This window comes from Cryptomeria japonica, chromosome 8 (genome assembly GCF_030272615.1).
Source record: "Cryptomeria japonica chromosome 8, Sugi_1.0, whole genome shotgun sequence".
Lineage (NCBI taxonomy): Eukaryota > Viridiplantae > Streptophyta > Pinopsida > Cupressales > Cupressaceae > Cryptomeria > Cryptomeria japonica.
The window spans coordinates 551,361,782-551,380,034 of NC_081412.1; the positions used below are offsets into that span (position 1 = coordinate 551,361,782).

The 18,253-nt window shown below is 32.3% G+C and overlaps 2 protein-coding genes across 2 annotated transcripts; both read left to right on the plus strand.

The window, feature by feature from the left end:
• Positions 1-921: 921 nt before the first annotated feature.
• Positions 922-2,470, plus strand: LOC131067075 (LOB domain-containing protein 29-like). The gene is made up of 2 exons (XM_058002001.2): positions 922-1,212; positions 2,198-2,470. The coding sequence occupies exons 1-2, from the start codon at positions 922-924 to the stop codon at positions 2,468-2,470; spliced, it is 564 nt and encodes a 187-aa protein (XP_057857984.2).
• Positions 2,471-14,101: 11,631 nt separating this feature from the next.
• LOC131067074 (LOB domain-containing protein 23-like) lies at positions 14,102-17,581 on the plus strand. The gene is made up of 2 exons (XM_058002000.1): positions 14,102-14,392; positions 17,192-17,581. The coding sequence occupies exons 1-2, from the start codon at positions 14,102-14,104 to the stop codon at positions 17,579-17,581; spliced, it is 681 nt and encodes a 226-aa protein (XP_057857983.1).
• The last annotated feature ends 672 nt before the right edge of the window (positions 17,582-18,253 follow it).

Sequence of the window (18,253 nt, forward strand, 5' to 3'; positions counted from 1 at the left end):
AAGCCATTATTATAGGTCGGAAATCAGGTCAGAGTTCACTTTTCATGGGAGTTGTAACTTGCAGAAATATGAATAGAAAGAAAGTTTTTCCTTAATAAACGTTGAGATACTTTTAGTATTGAAAATTCAGAAGCAATTAGAATTGATTCTTCATTAAGGAAGTTTAGAGTACTTTTTATATATTTCATTAGTGACAAAGCTATGCATTCTTTAGATATTTGTCTGATTGGAGGTGAACTTCATTGTAAGGTAGCAGGCAACGGACGGAAATGGTAGGGTTAGCTTGTCGGTGATTATCATTTCTCTTTCCTGCCTTCCATTCCGAAAGCTGCTCTAAGAATTCGTCTTTTATCAAACCCAATAATTGTATACCATAAATAGACACATAAACATGTCCCTACACGTTTCACCATATTTTATGAAGGCTGGCTAATGTCATGATGGACTCCGACCTTAATAATGTGCAATTGACAATACAATGCAGGCTGCAACTCACATAAATTAATAAAGAATCTGCACGGTTTGTACGATGATTATGGAAGGCAAAGCAGTGCTTAGAAATTTCTTTTTAATTTTTCTAAAGTTTGCAGTTAGATCTGTTTATTAGTAAAACGTCCCTATTATTTTTTTATTTTGGTTCCATGGATGCCAGTTGTTATGTCGCGCAATGAAAAACAGCAAAGGACCTTGATAGTGAATGCACTGCGGAATAAAATTATCATTCAATTTTGTGTACGCCAATCTGCTCCCTAGAATACATTGTTCTATTGCTTAAGATGCAATAAATGTCGTTGGCCTACTTATAAAGCATTCATTTCTGTCCAAATTATAAGGCATTCATTTCTGGCTTAATTATAAGCCATTCATTCCTGCTTCTTCCACACTGAAGTAAACAGGAGTTACCATCCCGTTTGTATACTAATGGCGGCAAGAGGAAGAGGAGCACCCTGCGGAGCTTGCAAGTTTCTGAGGAGAAAGTGTGTGCATGGGTGTGTGCTTGCCCTTTATTTCTCTACAGAGCAACTGGGTGCAGCTCATTTTGCTGCAATTCATAAGATCTTTGGTGCAAGTAACTTCTCTAAGTTGCTGCAGAACATTCCATCGGAACAAGAAAGATTTAATGCAGTTGTCAGCACATCGTACGAGGCCCAGGCTCGCCTCCAGGATCCAACTTATGGCTGTGTTTCACAAATCTTTGCTCTTCAGCAACAGGTTTAGTTTATATATAAATCCCTATTTTCGATTCTTATTGAGGTCTTTATTTATTCAAATCTATATGTTCTCAGGGTTTTAAATGCTGTCAATAGTTTCAGTATATGGGTCTAGATTTTTTTTAGGACTATCTCTTTGATCAAGAGTTTTTACTGCAAAACTTATATAGGGCGTCGGATAACTAGTATTTGGATAATTGAATCTATTCTGATTTGGATGTCTAATCTAAAAACTGAAAATATTAGACGTAATTTGTAACCAATGAGTGCTCCTTATAAAGAACCCTTGATAACTCGCTAGTCTCTGTAATTTTATAGTTTAGATGTCTATAAAAGTGTTATATTCGTTTCTGCTATCATCTTAGGATACAAATATTTAGGATGTTATGATGTCTATGAAAATCTTACCAAAATTCGAAAAGTTAAAGTTGTCATTTAATTTTCACTTTCAGCTCATTTTTGCGTTACATGTTTGTGATTCAAATAATGTAATAAGTGTCTTACATTTGTTTGAGGCCTTTGAGAAGTCAATACAGTTAAGGTATCCGTTTGAAAGTCCAAGTTGAAGACAATCAATATTGTTTTTTACCCTTTGTACTCTATTTTGTTCTTCTGGTTGATTTTTATTAAGTCCAATCCTAATATCTCATATAGATCTCTTTAAGTAGGAGTCGATGTAGTTTGACATATTTTGTATGAAAGTCTTTCTCATCAAACTTTTCAATCAATATATCAATTAATCAAAATAAGATTGAAGATAGAAAATTCCAATAGTAATCATCATTTACATTATTGAGAACACTACTATATTTGATTCTTGTAAGATTAATACAAAATTTAACATAAAAATACATTAAATTCTTACTGTCCTTAACCCTAGGAATTTTGTTTACTATTATTGTAGGATTAAAAAGATCACTTATATTCTAGATATAATATTTAGGACTAAAATTGCTGAACAAAATCTATTGTTTTCCATTTTGAAGGTTGCACACTTGGAAGATGAACTGAGCATTGCGCACTCTAGGCTTTCTGCTAGCAGCTCTGACAGGATATCATTGAGTCCTTCCTCTTACGCTGAACAATCAACTTCGTCATATTCTAGAGCCTACGAACATTATTATTCTTCAGGTGAACCACAGTCAAGCCAACAAAGTGGATCAGAGAATACTGCATTTTACCTCGAGTTAAAAACGGATAAGAATTTGTGCTTTCCCACGAACATGGACTACTGGGAAGATCTCTCCGTAGACCATTAAATGAATGCTTTCGATAATAAGATAAAATAAACTCATTGCAGGCGAATCAGGTGGATGAGGGAGATCTCCGCGCTATGGCTTTTAATATGCTTAGAAGTAGAAGCTCAGCTACCAAAAACATGCTGAAAATTACATGGGAGCTAAGATGGTGTTATAAAACCTCCAATCCACAATGCTGTGTTTGAAGAGCTCTTTGGTATCCATCTTGACCAAAAAACTCATTCCTCATTACTCTAACTTCAAAAGAGAGAATATTTATTTAAAGACCAAAAACTATTTTGTACTATCCATTTTATGAATTCAAGTGTCCACAAAGTTAATAAATCGTCCTTTGAGGGAATGTTTTTGATAACGCAGCTTCACAATTGGCACTTACATTGTGGTCTTGGATATTCTACTCTACGCAAGCTTGTGTGGTAATGTATATGAGGGTGAAGCGGTAATACTGAAATGGGCCCATTTATATGCCACCCACTTGTCATGGCAGATCCCATACTCCCATCGTGGAATTCTCTGACTGCCAATAATGTTTCCTTTTCCTTGTATCTTGTGGCTATCTCCATTTAAAGTTAAAAAATACTGTTGTCGGATTCATTTGAACTAGCACCAGGAATCTAAATTTATTAGTCCTTGCGTTGGAAGTGGACTACAAAAATAATTGCTGGCTATAAATTAAATTAGTAGATCGTAATTTATATAAAATATTATGAAGATAAGGAGGAGGGAGAGATTAATACTGACCAGGTGGTTCCTTCCTAACATCACATCAGATTTTACAGATGGTGTTTTTTTCTTTTTGTAGATATGTGCACATATTTATAATTTAATAGAAAACACACACACATGTGAATCAATAGTACATATATATCTTTGTTATATGCTACTTAGATTTTATCAATCTGCATACAATTAGGTTATCCACAAATAGGTGTAAGTAAAATTTGTCTATCAATAGTACACACATATCTTAATTAATTGTGGCTTACATTTTACTATTCTACATATAATCAAATTATCAATAAATAGGTGCAAGAATTGTTCATATCTTATCAATCTATAGAAATAAAAAAGCTTCATATCTTATTGATCCAAAAGACTATAATTATTTTCTAACAAAATTTATAATAAATCCTAAATTAAAAAATAGTAGTCAATCTAACTTGGACAAAGACAAAATATCATTATTGACTGTTTGGTCTACACTGTGACCATGGGGTCGACTCATATTGTCAATCACATTTGGTAGTTAATGGAAACATGCCATATAAACCAATTAGTTCACTAATCAAATTGAATGTTTCTTACTACATATTACAATTCCAATCTATTCTTATCCAAGTCATCTACAAAGAATTGTGAAGGGAAATAATGATAACATCCAGTACATACAAGGTTTCATGGCCTTTTCTTTCTCTAGTCCTCCAAAGGTTTTTCTTTGGTGGTAAATTCCTTAAGCTGTTGGAAGTGTGCTATGGTGCTCCTATGTTCATTATTTTAGTTAATGGTTCCCCTTAGTGGTTTTTCTCATCTTCTAATGTTCTAAGGAAAGGAGACCATTTACCTCCCTATCGTTTCATTGTAATGGTAGTTTTTTAAGGCAAAAACATTAAGGTCGACACTATTCGGGGATCCTTGAAAGGAATTAAACCTTCCTCTTCTCATTTGAATATCTCTCATCAACAATTTGTTGATGACACCCTTCTACTTGGGGCTACATCAATTTCAGAAGCTAAAGAATGGATCTCTATCTTATCTAAGTATGTAAATGCATCTAGTTAGATTACCAATTTAGATAATAGTTCTCTCTCTTTTATGAATGTGTATCCTATCCTCCAAGCCTGTATTGCTAGACTTTTAAACTATCAGATTGGAAATTTGTTAACTTCCTACTAGGGCCTCCCTCTTATGGTTGGTAAGGTGGAGAATATGCTTTGGTCAGGTCTCCTCAAAAGAATCCAAAGAAAACTTGTGGGCTAGAAGGGTGCCCTCCTAAGTAATGCAAGTAAACTTCAACTCTTGAAAGCTTCTCTTCAGAGTCTAGAGGTATATCTATTATCCTTATTCCATATTCTTGTTGCTTAGGATAAGAAATTGGATCAAATCCAAAGGAGCTTTCTATTGTTAGGTGTGGAACGAAAGAATAGAATTTCCTTAACTAATTGGGGAACGACCTACTCTAGTAAAAATTTAGGTGGTCTTGGAATCAAAGATTCTTGCCCTTTTAACTTTTCTCTTATTGCTAAGATTGGGTGGAGAATTATTATGGATAAGGTGGATTGGTCTATTGTTATGCACACTAAATACTTGCACAGTGAGAATAGTAGCCTCTTCCTCAATAGTGTTGAGCTTCCTAGGGGTTTGTATATTTGGAACAACCCGATTAAGTCCAAGTCTCTACTCTAGAAAGGTTTACATTGGTAGGCCGAGGATGGTAGGTGTATTAGGTTTCAGAATGATCCTTTGGTGTTGGCTTTCCCCTTGGAATTCTTCCTCATCTATTTGGCTATTGAGAATGTTTTATTGGAGAGATTTGGAACTCTTTTAGTGAATTATTGGTTCTCTATCTCCTTCCCCCAAAATTAACATTTACCTTGGAAGATTTTTTCACTGAAAAATGGTTGTTGAGGACCTTCTCAAGATTCTCAATAATTTTAGATTCCTAAGAGTGCATCAAAATGATCTATTGGTGTGGGTTTGTTTTGAGCATAGCCAATACTCTATTAAATCAAGTTTTGAGCTTCTCCTTCTTCCCTCTCCTTCATCTTTCATTTGGATCTCATATTTGGTGGTAAAAAATGCTCCCTAAGGTTTGGTTCTTCTAGTGGAGTGTCTGTAATTAAATAATCTTGACTATTGATAACCTTAAGAGGAGGAGTTTTTCAGTTGGTGAATACGTGTATTCTTTGTGAGATGTGCATTCCTTGTGAGATGGTGAAGGAAAGTATCAACAAACTTTTGTTTTATTATCCCTTCTCCTGGTTTGTCACATAGAAGATTAATAGGGGAGGGGCACCTAGATCCTAAGTTGGTCTCTACTAGTTGGAATCCCCTATCCTCCCGTCTTCTCATCTATTAACTATGGTGGAAGGACTTCCTCCATATGAGCTAGAGTTTATAGAACGAATGCAACAACAAAGTTTTTATAGACCGCAAGACTATGAAGGAGGCTCTTTCCTTTTCCATTATTAACCAATTGAAGGAGAATATGAAAGGCTTTGGTAAATCTATACATTCCCACCCTCCCTCAATTTTGGACTGGACCATCACCAAGAACTGGAGTTGACAGACATCCTTTTCAACTTCACCTTCCCACATATTAGGTTTAAAAATGGTATAAAATGGTCCCCTCCCAACACCAATTGTTTGAAACTTAATTTCGATGATTATTATAAAGGTAACCCAAGCCTAGCGAGTGGGGATGGGGTCATTAGAGATCTACAGGGTATGGCCATGGTAACCTATGTGGTAAAATTAAGCTCTCAAATTTCTAATGTGGCACCTTCTTTGGCATCGCCATCACGAAAGATAAAGTTTACCAAAAAATCATTATTGAAGGTGATTCAAAAAATGTAATTATGATGTTACAAGGGAAGGTTAAGTTAGGATGGTGGGTGAATGATATTATTACCAAGTACAAAGACATGATAATTACGTTTTGCCATGTCATATACAAACACACTTTGATAGAAGGAAATAAAACTATGAATAAATTAATGTTATGATATTTCCACAATCCATGTTGTATTCTATTATTTTTTTTGGATTCGATTATGTATGTATTTTTTATCATCAAAAAATACATACACAATCAAATCTAGAAAAAAATTAAGAAAATATGAATAAATTGGCAAGATTAGGCCCTTTCTCTGAGGACCTTAAAATGTAGATGATGCTTCACAAATTACCTAACATTGTTCATGCCACAAGCATTGAAGAAAATCATCCCAATTAGATTTAAAGATTTTATTATTGCCTTTTTGATCTTTTTCTTGGCCACATTGTACTATAATCATTTATTGGAAAGAACTAGCTTTGTTAAATCTTGCAATAGCTATGCTTTTAGCAATACTACACTTTTTTGTCTCTTTCCCAAAGATAGTTTTTGTAAGAAATGTCAAAGAATATTTTAATCTTGTTTCATGTAGATGGAAACATTCTAATTTAGATACTAATATTCCTCAAGAATTCATCCAAAGTGTTCTAGTGTTACAATATCATATATTTGATTCTTATTCAATAAGGCTTATAATAAATAAATATTGACATTTGTGCACAATGAATAGCATTTGGAGGAAAGTTTCGTACCTATGGTATTGTCTAATTCTTGAAATTTGACCCCATTGTATTCTTTCATGTGATTTTAAAGAAAATACTCTCAACAAATTATATCCCTTGTGGTAATATTTGATATTGCTAACCTTTATTTCATATATGAAAGAAAATATTCAAACAATTATGAAATAATGAGATTTATAAAAGAATTATTATTTATTTCATGATCAAATAGTTTATCTTTAGTCAACATACTATGTATTTATAATATTATATTGAACATCTTTAATGATGGATCCTAAAATTTTATTAAGAAAATCTGCCTCTAATTTTTATTCTTATAACTATACAAAACTTTTTAAGATCCATTTTTTCTTGATCAATACTTATTCTTGAAAATAATATGAAATAAACACATACATTCCTTAAAACTCATTTTATCCCTAACTATTCGTTAATAAATCACATACCTTATCTTGAGCACTAACTCCTCAATTCCTCTCTATTATTATTTTAAATGAATATTAAATTTCTTTTTCCTCTTGCTATATTTAGAGCTCCTTATACAAAAGTACCCACCTTTAAAGGTCATCATCCTAAAACAAAGAAAAGAAATCTAATGTTTAGAAATTTATAAGATGCGTTAAACCCAACCAAAGTGAAGAACATTACTTTGATTTGGTTTTAACATCGAATAAGAAATCTAGAAGCCTTTTTAAAAAGATGTGGAAACTTTAAAGCGTTTCGTTTAATAAAAGTTGACTTGTGGAAATAGAGGTCGAGTTAAATTACAATTAGATTTTTGAAGTTCGAAATCCAAATTTTATATGGAAAGCTAGAATATGTAATTATCATGCCAAAGAAAGGTGGCAGACAATGGAGTACACTATCGGTCTAACTTGTCGGGGATTGTGCTTTATAAAAGTTGCCCAATATATTTAATGCACAAGCTTGCATGTTTGTGTTTATCCAGGTCCCAAAATGCTCCAAAACAAATGAAATTCCTAATGCACATTGTATAGGAGGAGCTCCCATCCTAACGACACTTTGATGGGGTGTCTTATATTTGATGGGCCATTACCAGCAAGTTAAAACTCACTCTAGTTTGGAAATCCATGATGAACTTTAAAAGAATAAAAAACGACAAATATTGTTATTTTCAAAAATCTTTATATATTTTGTTTTATTTCAATCATAAAGTTAGTCTAGGTTATATATAAATATTGTATTATGGATAATATGTATTTAAGGATACATGGGATTTATCGTGTACTTCAAAATAGTCTACTTTGAAGTGTAATTATCTATATAATAGTTATTAATAATATATAATCACTAACAAGTTAATTGGTCCATTGATACTAAAGAATAATACACGGTTAATATTATATTAAGTAAAGCCTTTCTAGCATGTATGTAATTCAAGTTATGCATGGTTAAGATCTATCATAGATAGTGCATGTAGGAAGTAGAGGGTCAAAAAATCAATGTTCATCAAGTTGGATAGGGCGCTATACTAGCATGCATGAATTGAATGTTTTGCACAATTATGTTCCTAAGTAGACTATGGCTAATATTATGCTCATTGTTGAGATCATCTCACACTTTACACATTATTCACTAAGCATTCTTTAAAAGATAACACTTATATAGGCAAGTCAGTGGAAAACGCTAAAGATAGGTGAGTTCAAATAAATGAAAATGAAGACATAAAAAATGTGCATGGAACAAAACAAAATGAAAGGAATCAAATGTGTACATCAATCAATCTCCATCCTTGTAGATGAGCTTAAAATAAAATGCACTCTACTTCTATTTGATTTGGTCTATATTGTGATGTGGATTAGACAATAGAAAAGCTCTCATGACCTTGGTATAGAAATGAAAATATTAAGACAAAATGATAGCATGAGATTTAGCTATTGTAAGATGCCTTGATGTAGGATGTGGTCATCTAGTTATATCCTTCTCAAGAGTCAAAATCTAATGGTAGGATATATTGATGATGGATGGTTCATATTGATTGAGGATTAGACTTTGGCTCAAACATGTAGTCATGTGGCAAGTGCCTCATCAGAGGTAGTACCTAGCCTTAGGATTATCTTTAGGGAAACATCCTTATATGGATGACTAAGTCTGAGATGTTAAGTTTGAGATGGATGGATAGGATGAAATGATGGTTTGAATTTTGGTAGGTGTTTAGGTTCAATGATTTTGGACAAGGTCTTAGTTAGTTATGTGAAAGGTAAACTTGTCACATAATAGAAAATATAGAGTGTGATCCATGTGAGCAAGTTGAAGGGCTAGGATTGAATGGACAACTTGGAGAAAGATGAAAGTAAAGTGAATTAAATAATTAATAAATATTAATTTAACTAATGGGATAGAGTCAAACGTAAAATAATTAAATAAATAATAAATATTTAATTAATTAATGGTTGAGGAAATGGAAATATTAGGTGTTGATAAGAATGCACAAACTTAGGTGTCTATATTTTTTCCCTATTTGAGATGATATTGTCACCAAGAGAAGTAACATTGTTTCAAAGAAGAATAAAATATAGTGGGTAGGAGTGGAAAAAAAGTAGAAGTGTAACGTCACAATCATGGGAATAGAAGATGAAGGATGGAAATGAGTTAGTGGGATGCCACTTCAAGATGATAGGCAAGTCAAGAGAGCACAATTATGCTCTCAAAATAGAAAGGAAATATGGGGGATAAGGATAAAATAGATGAAATGGAAAATGGATGGGAGGAAATGGTATGTTGTGAACAAAGAGATTGGTTATGCTAGTATGTGGTTAAATGTTCTAGAGAAGTCATGAACAAAATTAAATTTCAATGGTTTTAGTGGAACAAATTTGGTTGTGTGTGTGTTATGGGAACATTAAAAGTGGTCATGACAAAATCCTATGTATTAATAAATAAATGAAATTATGCACTAAGTTATTAGAAAATAGGGTGACAAGATAACCTTTGCATGGACTTGACACTCAAATAAAATGATTGTCCTTGTTCATAATATACACAAAAAAAAAACTTATTAGAATATGTGAGGAAAATGAAATTAAAGCATGATATTATTAGTATTCAAAATGTATTGAATAACCTAGAATATTAAGGATGGATTTCCATTATAGAAGCAATTCCAACACATGCAATGTATGTGCATGTGTAATAGTATTACAAGAGCACACCATAAACATAACATACAAGATAAAGACCACACCAAATTATACACAACTTAGAACACACCAAGATATAGAAAGATCAAGGTGTACTAATTCCAGTGTACTTGTGGGTCAAAACATAAATAAAAATAAAAGATTCACTAATAAGCATGTCATGCATCCAACATATCTCTTACCAAAAATAGGATAATGTGATAATGAGAATTGTGCTAGACTCGAGATCAAGCATCCTTATGAGTATGGATGATTACATAAATAAATATGATGGAAAAAGGTTATAATGACTATTTAATGCTCATGAACTAGGTTCAAATAAGATTTTGTTATAAGGTGCGATGCTTTCATGCAATTTTTTCTTTTGTTTAACTATATGTCTAAGGATCTCCAAATTTAATTATGGATTATGGTTGGGATGACATGGGATGTCCTAATGTAGTGTAACATTTTTTTGTTTGTTTTGGGGTGAAGGATGTGAATAGAGTGAAGTGTGAAACTGAATGTGAAAATACATGATACACAAAAGTTATTATTAGTGATCATAATCATATATTTACTAGTAATATTTAGAAATAATTATTATAATGTTTGAGGTATTCAGTTGGCTTATAAATATTTATACCATCCTCAATTGGATGGTAAATTGAGTTTTCTAATAAGTTTTTGGAAGGATATCTACATTATTTCACTTTAGAGAAGTAGTTTCAATGGGTAGATTCGCTACCACTAGTAGAATGGTGGCATAACACTTTCCTTCATAGTTCATAAAGAATATCTTCATGTATTGCACTATATGAATATCACCACAATTCATCACATTATCATTGATAGTATCACCTTAAGTTTAGGCTATGGAGGACCACATACACCATAAAAAATGCATAGTTTCAAGATTCAGAGGAACTTGGCCATGACAAAAAAAATAGAATGAAGGGTAAGCTAATAAACACATTAGTAAAAAGAGCTTTGAATTGGAGGACTATGTTTTCTTGAAATTGCTCTTATAAGAAAATATTATTGCCCATACCAAATCATGCAAAATATAAAAAATTTCACCTAGAAGCATGAGTTACCTCTAACAAAAGAGATATATTTATTTTTTATATTTCTTGATTCAAGAAAGTAATAGGAGCAATATCTTGACATACATAATTTAAGTACACTCAAAGAAGTTGAGAAATATACATTAATTTAGTATCTCATCTAGTGAAATAATTTAACAATTGAATATGACACATTGGAATATGAAGAGTTTATTCAAAAGAATCCACACTTGATTAAGTAATTTTATTTTTTAAGAAGGGATCAATGTTATGCTATTAATATTAAAATATATGGTAGGTTATGAGTAGTCATCATATGACTACAACAACTCTTGAATAATCATATTATCATTATAATATTGTATTAAAAAATATTATACATTAAAAAATAAACAGATAGACAAAATTACACACCAACCTATCTCATAAATTAATATATTAATTGAGAGAATGGACACTCTTAGAATGTATTATTTCTGTCACTATTCCATTTTTTCCACATAAAAGCCTACAATCTATATTTGTGTTTCTATGATTTCCTTATTAAGGAATCATTTCTTTTGCGAAGAAAACGCAATTTGTAGCAATGCAGACGTAAATTAGATTTTTGTTATATTTTAAAGGTTTGAATATAATTATTTATTATTGTATTTATTTATTATAACTCCAAGGCAATATTTAAGAAAAGTGTGGGATAGGAGGGACCTCCAAATGAGGGGTGTGAGCAGAATAAGAGGGCTTTGTCGGGGACCATCTCTCCCTCCCCGCACTTTCATAGCCAAAGCACCAAATTAGTTACTCTATATTTTATTATTGCAGATATGGATCCATCAAATAATATGGGTTTAATGGTACAACTAAACTTATGAGGGCTCCTGTTCGCGTGTTTATTAACGTCACGCTGACATTGCAGCCTTTAATTGTATTCACCGGCAACTAATCCACAGCAAAAATTAGTGTGCAAACTCCAACATGAACTCCAAGGCCTTTGGATTGAATCTACACCTCCTTCAGTTCAATAATGTATGGTAAATATTTTGTGATTAATTCAATTATTTTTTATGTGATAGTATCTATTCATTTGGTGAATATATAAAACTGGAATAAAATTAATCTAAATATAATTAAGAGAATTATGTTTAATAAATTTTTTAATAATAATTAAAATATTATATGTTTTTTATTTGAATATTTTATGTAAAATATAAGGAGATATCTTTATGAAAGCTGCCATTTTTATTTATTTTATTATTATTGAAAGATAGTTATTTTCACTATAATAATACTAATAAGTACTTATTATGTAAAACAGTCATGTAGGCGCACAAAATAGAGGGCTCACAAGCAATGAGATGATAAAAAACACAAAACAAAAAAGGCAAAACCTTTTTTGAAAAGAGGCTAAAGCCAAAAGTAATGAAACAGGGAACGATATTATATACATGATGTCACTCATTAATTACATTTAAGTTCCTTTTTGTATATCATTTCTAGATTTGTACTTCTTTGCTTGATTTCTGATGTATTTTAGTTTATTTATGTTGAATCTTGTCAATTTCATAACATTTTACCTAGTTCTTGCATCATTTCTTATCCTAATCATATCCAATGATATCAATAAAAAAGGGAATGATTAATAAAAGTGCTCAACTCTTACGAGGGACTAAAGTTGAGGCAAATTGATTGTGTTTGATCCATTTCTGAAGTTAGATGATTAAAATATGTTCTTTGATATTGAGCCCTCAAGGAAAGTAGTTCCCACCTAGTGAAGTCTAATGAGATCAAAGGTGTTGGAGACAAGAAGAGAAATGGATAGCTATACATAGAAAAAAGAAGAAAAATGATGTTTTGTTTAACATGAAGGTGTATTCCCACTCTAAAGGTAGCAAAATGTCCTAGCTTTGTAGCGCAATTTGGTGTTATTTTCTTTTGAATTTTTATACTTAGTAGCTAGGTTGATGGGTTAGGAGTTTTATTCTTATTGGGTATTTTAGAATAGTGGGTTAAATAAGGGTAGAAGATGCAAATTTCATTTTCATATAAATATATGAGAGCGGTTCCATAAATTTGCCTTATAGATAAAAACTTAAAAAACTATTAAGAAATATCTAAAATCTAAAATGAAATACTAAAATATGTAGAAAGAAAGAAATTGAAGAAGGAAAAATTAAAAAAATGGAACAAGAGCTAAAAGAAAGAAGAAAAAAGGGGACCAAGAAATTGGAAAGAAGAAAAGAGAATAAGAAGGATAGCGAGCAAGTTGTCATCTCCACTAAGATGGGAAGAGTAACATTTTTTTAAGGATGATCTCTTGAAGTTTTATCTGAAAAAATTATCTTCTTTAATCAAGATTTGAGTACTATTAAGATAAAAGAGATACTTCAAATGATAAAAGTATCCAATTAGAACAGAATTAGCAATACAATTGTACCTAATATTTACATATTATTCTTTAATCCTTATATTGATAGATCTTCATGTTCCTCCTATTAATGGAATACCACAAGACTGTGGAACACTTAAAGCCAACTATAAATAAATGTATCTATGAAATATAATATAAAAATTAATTTCTTTTTCATATATCGGAACTTAAATTTGTACTTCCTGCTCGCCTTACAATTATATGTTCTCCCGTTTACATTTTTAGAGAAATGCCAAATCGTGCTGTAGAGCCTTCCTTAACCCATAGAATAGTAGGGCAGATTACGTGGTAAAATGTATATCGGTGTATCAAATTGATTGAATAGATCACAGATATTGCTTTCTAAGATAGGACCACTACAATGAAGATGAAATGGCTATTTGATTTCGTATGGAGGTCAGACCCTAAGCGATCGCTTTAACGAGTGACTCCAAAACGTAATTATCAATCATATTTTTTAATACCAATCTGTTCCCCCATATTGATCTGCGCCTCCTCCAACGAAGGGATCTTTCTGTACTTCTTTCTTACCCTGCTTCGTTCCTCTCTCTGCTCCTAAATTTGCTTAGAAACTAAAGGGATCTGCGCTTGATAACTTCAGACAGCTTAACCGTTCTAACGGAACGGAGAAGAGAAACGTACTATCGCTCTTCGTAGAAAACAAGGTTCCAGTTATTAGGCTGAGGAGCATAAAATATATTTTATGGCAGCAAGAGGAGGCGGAGGACCATGCGGAGCTTGCAAGTTTCTGAGAAGAAAGTGTGTGGAAGGTTGTGTATTTGCCCCTTACTTTTCAACTGAGGAAGTGGGCGCAGCTCATTTTGCTGCAATTCATAAGATCTTTGGTGCAAGTAACTTCTCTAAGTTGCTGCACAACATTCCATCGGATCAAGAGCGATTTGACGCGGTTGTAAGCATATCTTACGAAGCCCAGGCTCGCCTTCAGGATCCTGTTTATGGCTGTGTTTCACACATCTCTGCTCTTCAACAACAGGTTTTGATGTTTACTTCTTTCAATTCTTATTAAAGTCTTCAATTCCTCAAATAACTATTTCTAGGGTATTAATTAAGAAACTATTTTTTCAATCGGGATCTTTCACAATAGTCTTACAGATAATATCATGTAAAGGGTTTTGAAGAAAGCATGTTTACAGGGGAAAGGTCTAGGCTGCCCTAATGTGGTAATCCTTAAATTGAAAGACTATTTCAATTTCATGGTAGTAGTTCCAGGCCAGAAGCAACATTAATGGTACTATTTTTTCGCAAAGAACGCAGATCAAAATGGTTAGAGCTAGGGTTTAATAGAAGTGTTTAATTGTTCCTCTTCTTCTACTACTGTGCCAAATACATAGTCTAGAAATGAACATATTACACATTAAAAGTCAAAATAAACACACCTTCACGAAGCTGGGGTGTAATCTAGAACAGGCAGGTTATACTGGTCTTCGTTTTGATGGAGAAGGCAATAGAATCTGTGGGTTTCTTAATTATAGTGAAGAAAATACTACTTAACTATTTTCAATAGATTATTGTATCAAAAAGACGGAATTGGTAATCTTTTGCTATTAATCTACATGTTTGCTATTAAATTTGTTAGTATAGAAGAATATCTGTTGACTACTTAATGGTTCTCTGTAACAGTTTGTTTGAATGAGCTTCGGATCTAAAGATAAATGTAAACTTTCTATCCTTCAAGAAGTATATTACTTCATTGCATCAATATTGAACAAACCAAAAATACATGCTGGCCAATTTAATCTATAGATTACCATTTTCTACATGCTGGCCAATTTAATCTATAGATTATCATTTTCTACATTATCATTTTCTACATTGGAAAGAGAATTTCTATAAAGTACAATAAAAGCTAAAAATCTCAAATTTCTATAATGATACAATAAAAGCTAAAAATCTCAAATGTGAGTAAGGAAAGGAAAGGAAAGGGTCTTTTATAGTCCACCATGCCAGCCATCTATGTATGGGTCTAAAGAAGGATTAAATCAATATCCTAACTGTACTACAAACAAGACATACATACCTTACCCCATGTAGGATTTGAAGTTCTGACCTCTCTTTCAAGAGCACAAATTCTCCACCACTAGACCAACTCAAATTATACCTCCCACAAATTATAAATACTAAAAGGCACAATTATTAGAAACAAAATTCTTTGAATGTCCAATTTCCTATGCTGTTTTTCTGTAATAACTGCATTTTCTCATGTTTGGCAGCTATTTCATTGTTCCTATTGATCTATGTTATTAATTTTTTTTAACAGAGAAGAACAACTGTTGACTAATGACTGCTTCTCTGTAATGGAATGTTTGGATGTGCTTCCGATTCTGATTCAAAGCTTCTATAGAAAAATAATTATATTAGACCTTTCCGTGATCCTGATAAAATATTGAACCAACCTAAAATATATTTATTATTATAAAAGATATTTGAGCTCGATGACCATTCCCCTCTTTCTAATAATTATAACTTTCCACTTGAAAATTCCTATAAAACTACAACGAAAGTTAAACATATCAAAAGGGAAGTCAAACTGTAAGTGCGAAGAGGCACAAATATTAGAAACAGCACATTTTATTGCTTTGGTTGGGAGATCGCTTACATTTTAGCTCACTGAAATCCAGATTATCGGCTAACAATGGTACTAAAAGGTTCACGTGCTCGTAGCCAGCAGTTTTATTGGAATGTCATACTGCGAAACAAAATATTTAAATCAAAATTATACTGAATTTCTAGATTTTAAAATTACAAATCACATAATCCAATCTCTCCATTTCAATCCATCTTGTCCCACAACTTTGTCTAGAACCTGGCATTACATCTCCCCTCTTTCTTCTTTTTAGTTGTTTTTGGTCTGCAATTATTCATTGTTATCTTTTTTAATTCTATATTATTTAATATTATTCTGATATATTATTATTCTGACAATAGATCATAGAGTGTATTCTAATTAAAAAGCTTACAATTTAATTAAAAAACAAAAAAGATACCTATATAACACATGATTAAAGCAATGACTATATATAACACATTAAAGCTCTACTTTATATGTTAATTTGGCTTTAACAGGTAAAATCTTTGTTAATTCGGCAGTAGAAAATCTGCCACCCATACTCTTTATAGTTTTAAATGATCTTAGACTGTATATGTTAGGTTTGGAAGGATACTATATGTTTGGTATGGTCTGCTTGTCTGTTTGCTCTCCTTCTTGAATTCTGAGAAGGCTCATAGATGCTTCCAACAAGTTTTTTTGATAATTATCAACTAGTCATATCAACGCTGTAATTATGCATAATTAATACAAATCTGGCTCTGCCTTTACTGATACTTTAACAATTGAGATAAAAGGATATCAAGAATAGACCAATTTAGATATCGTTCCCAATTTTATATGATAAAATTAGTGTAATAGAACCATAAGAAAACATGGGAAATAAATATAATGTTTGATGCAAAGTCTAAACATACTCCTCACATTCAAATGTTGGCCATCTAGAGAGGATCGCACAAAACTCATAAAGTTTACTCTTTCAAATTTAAAGAAATATAAAGATATCAGTATTGTTATGTTGTTCTAGTTATCTTCCTTTAAGAGAAACATCGCATAGAGGATCAATTTATCATATAATAATCCTACTAAGAAAATGATCCGACCAACAGTTATTATAATAATACAACTAGTTCGTACTTGTTTCAGCTTTAAATATCGTAGAAGATTACTAACATTATATGATTGAGTATTAAATTGCTCAACTCCTGCTGTTTTATTACTTTGCAGGTTGCACATTTGCAAGGAGAGCTGGCTTTTGCTTACTCGAAGCTAGCTAGCGGCTCAGACCGGGCGTCATTAAGTCCATGCCATGTAAGCCGCAAGAAAGCTGAGATAATAATGCCAGTTTCATTTGTTAACAGCCCTTTTTTAAACTATAATTCTTTGAATACACCACAGTCAAACCATCAGAGGGCTTATGACAACATTTTGTTTTCCCCCGATGTAAAGGGTTCATCTTTCCCCAAGTACCAGAACGACCACCATTACGATCCCCTCGTTCCAGCCCAGCAAATGAATGTTCCTCAGGACAATAGAAGTGTAATGGAAGCAAGCCTAGATGAAATAGGAGATCTCCAGGCTCTGGTTTCTACCCTCCTCAGAAAAAATAGAAGCTGAAAATCATGCCAAACTGTAGGCTTCCTTAATAAGACTCTGTTATATAGGTATTGTAATGCAACTATTCACTATTAAATGTCGCCAGCTTCGAAATGGTTAATAAATATTCTACTAGCATGTAATATGGTTTCTAAGAACTCAACTACGGTTTTTTATATCGAAGACCTGCATGTAATAGATAAGCTTGCCATTTATCAATGACTTTCCAATTGTTGAAATAATTCCCCTGGAGAGGCTAATTTTTTAGCCCAGTAACATAAGATTCAGCCTAGCTAAATTTAGCACATATTCAACTCACGTAAGAACAGAGCCATTATCGTTAAGTATTATAATTAGAAGATTCAGCAAATGAAAAATATTGTCCAACGTCTCCAGTCCTAGCGGCATATGCAAGTTGAAGCCAATTGTTGATACATTTAGTAGTAAGATTCTAAATATTTCGACCATTCACATGAATCCTTATATCCTCAGAGGTTGATTTACAAGTAGAATTAGAAATGTGAGACTATGGTTTTTATATACAGATGAATAACTTTCTTCTATATGAAGATCTCTTTAACGATAAAGAGCCAGTTCGTTGTTCGACGTACCAGCTGTTCGCAGACAAATAAAATTGAGACATTTAAAAATTAGGCTTTGCACCTAGATAAGAAGACGGTCTCAATACAGGAC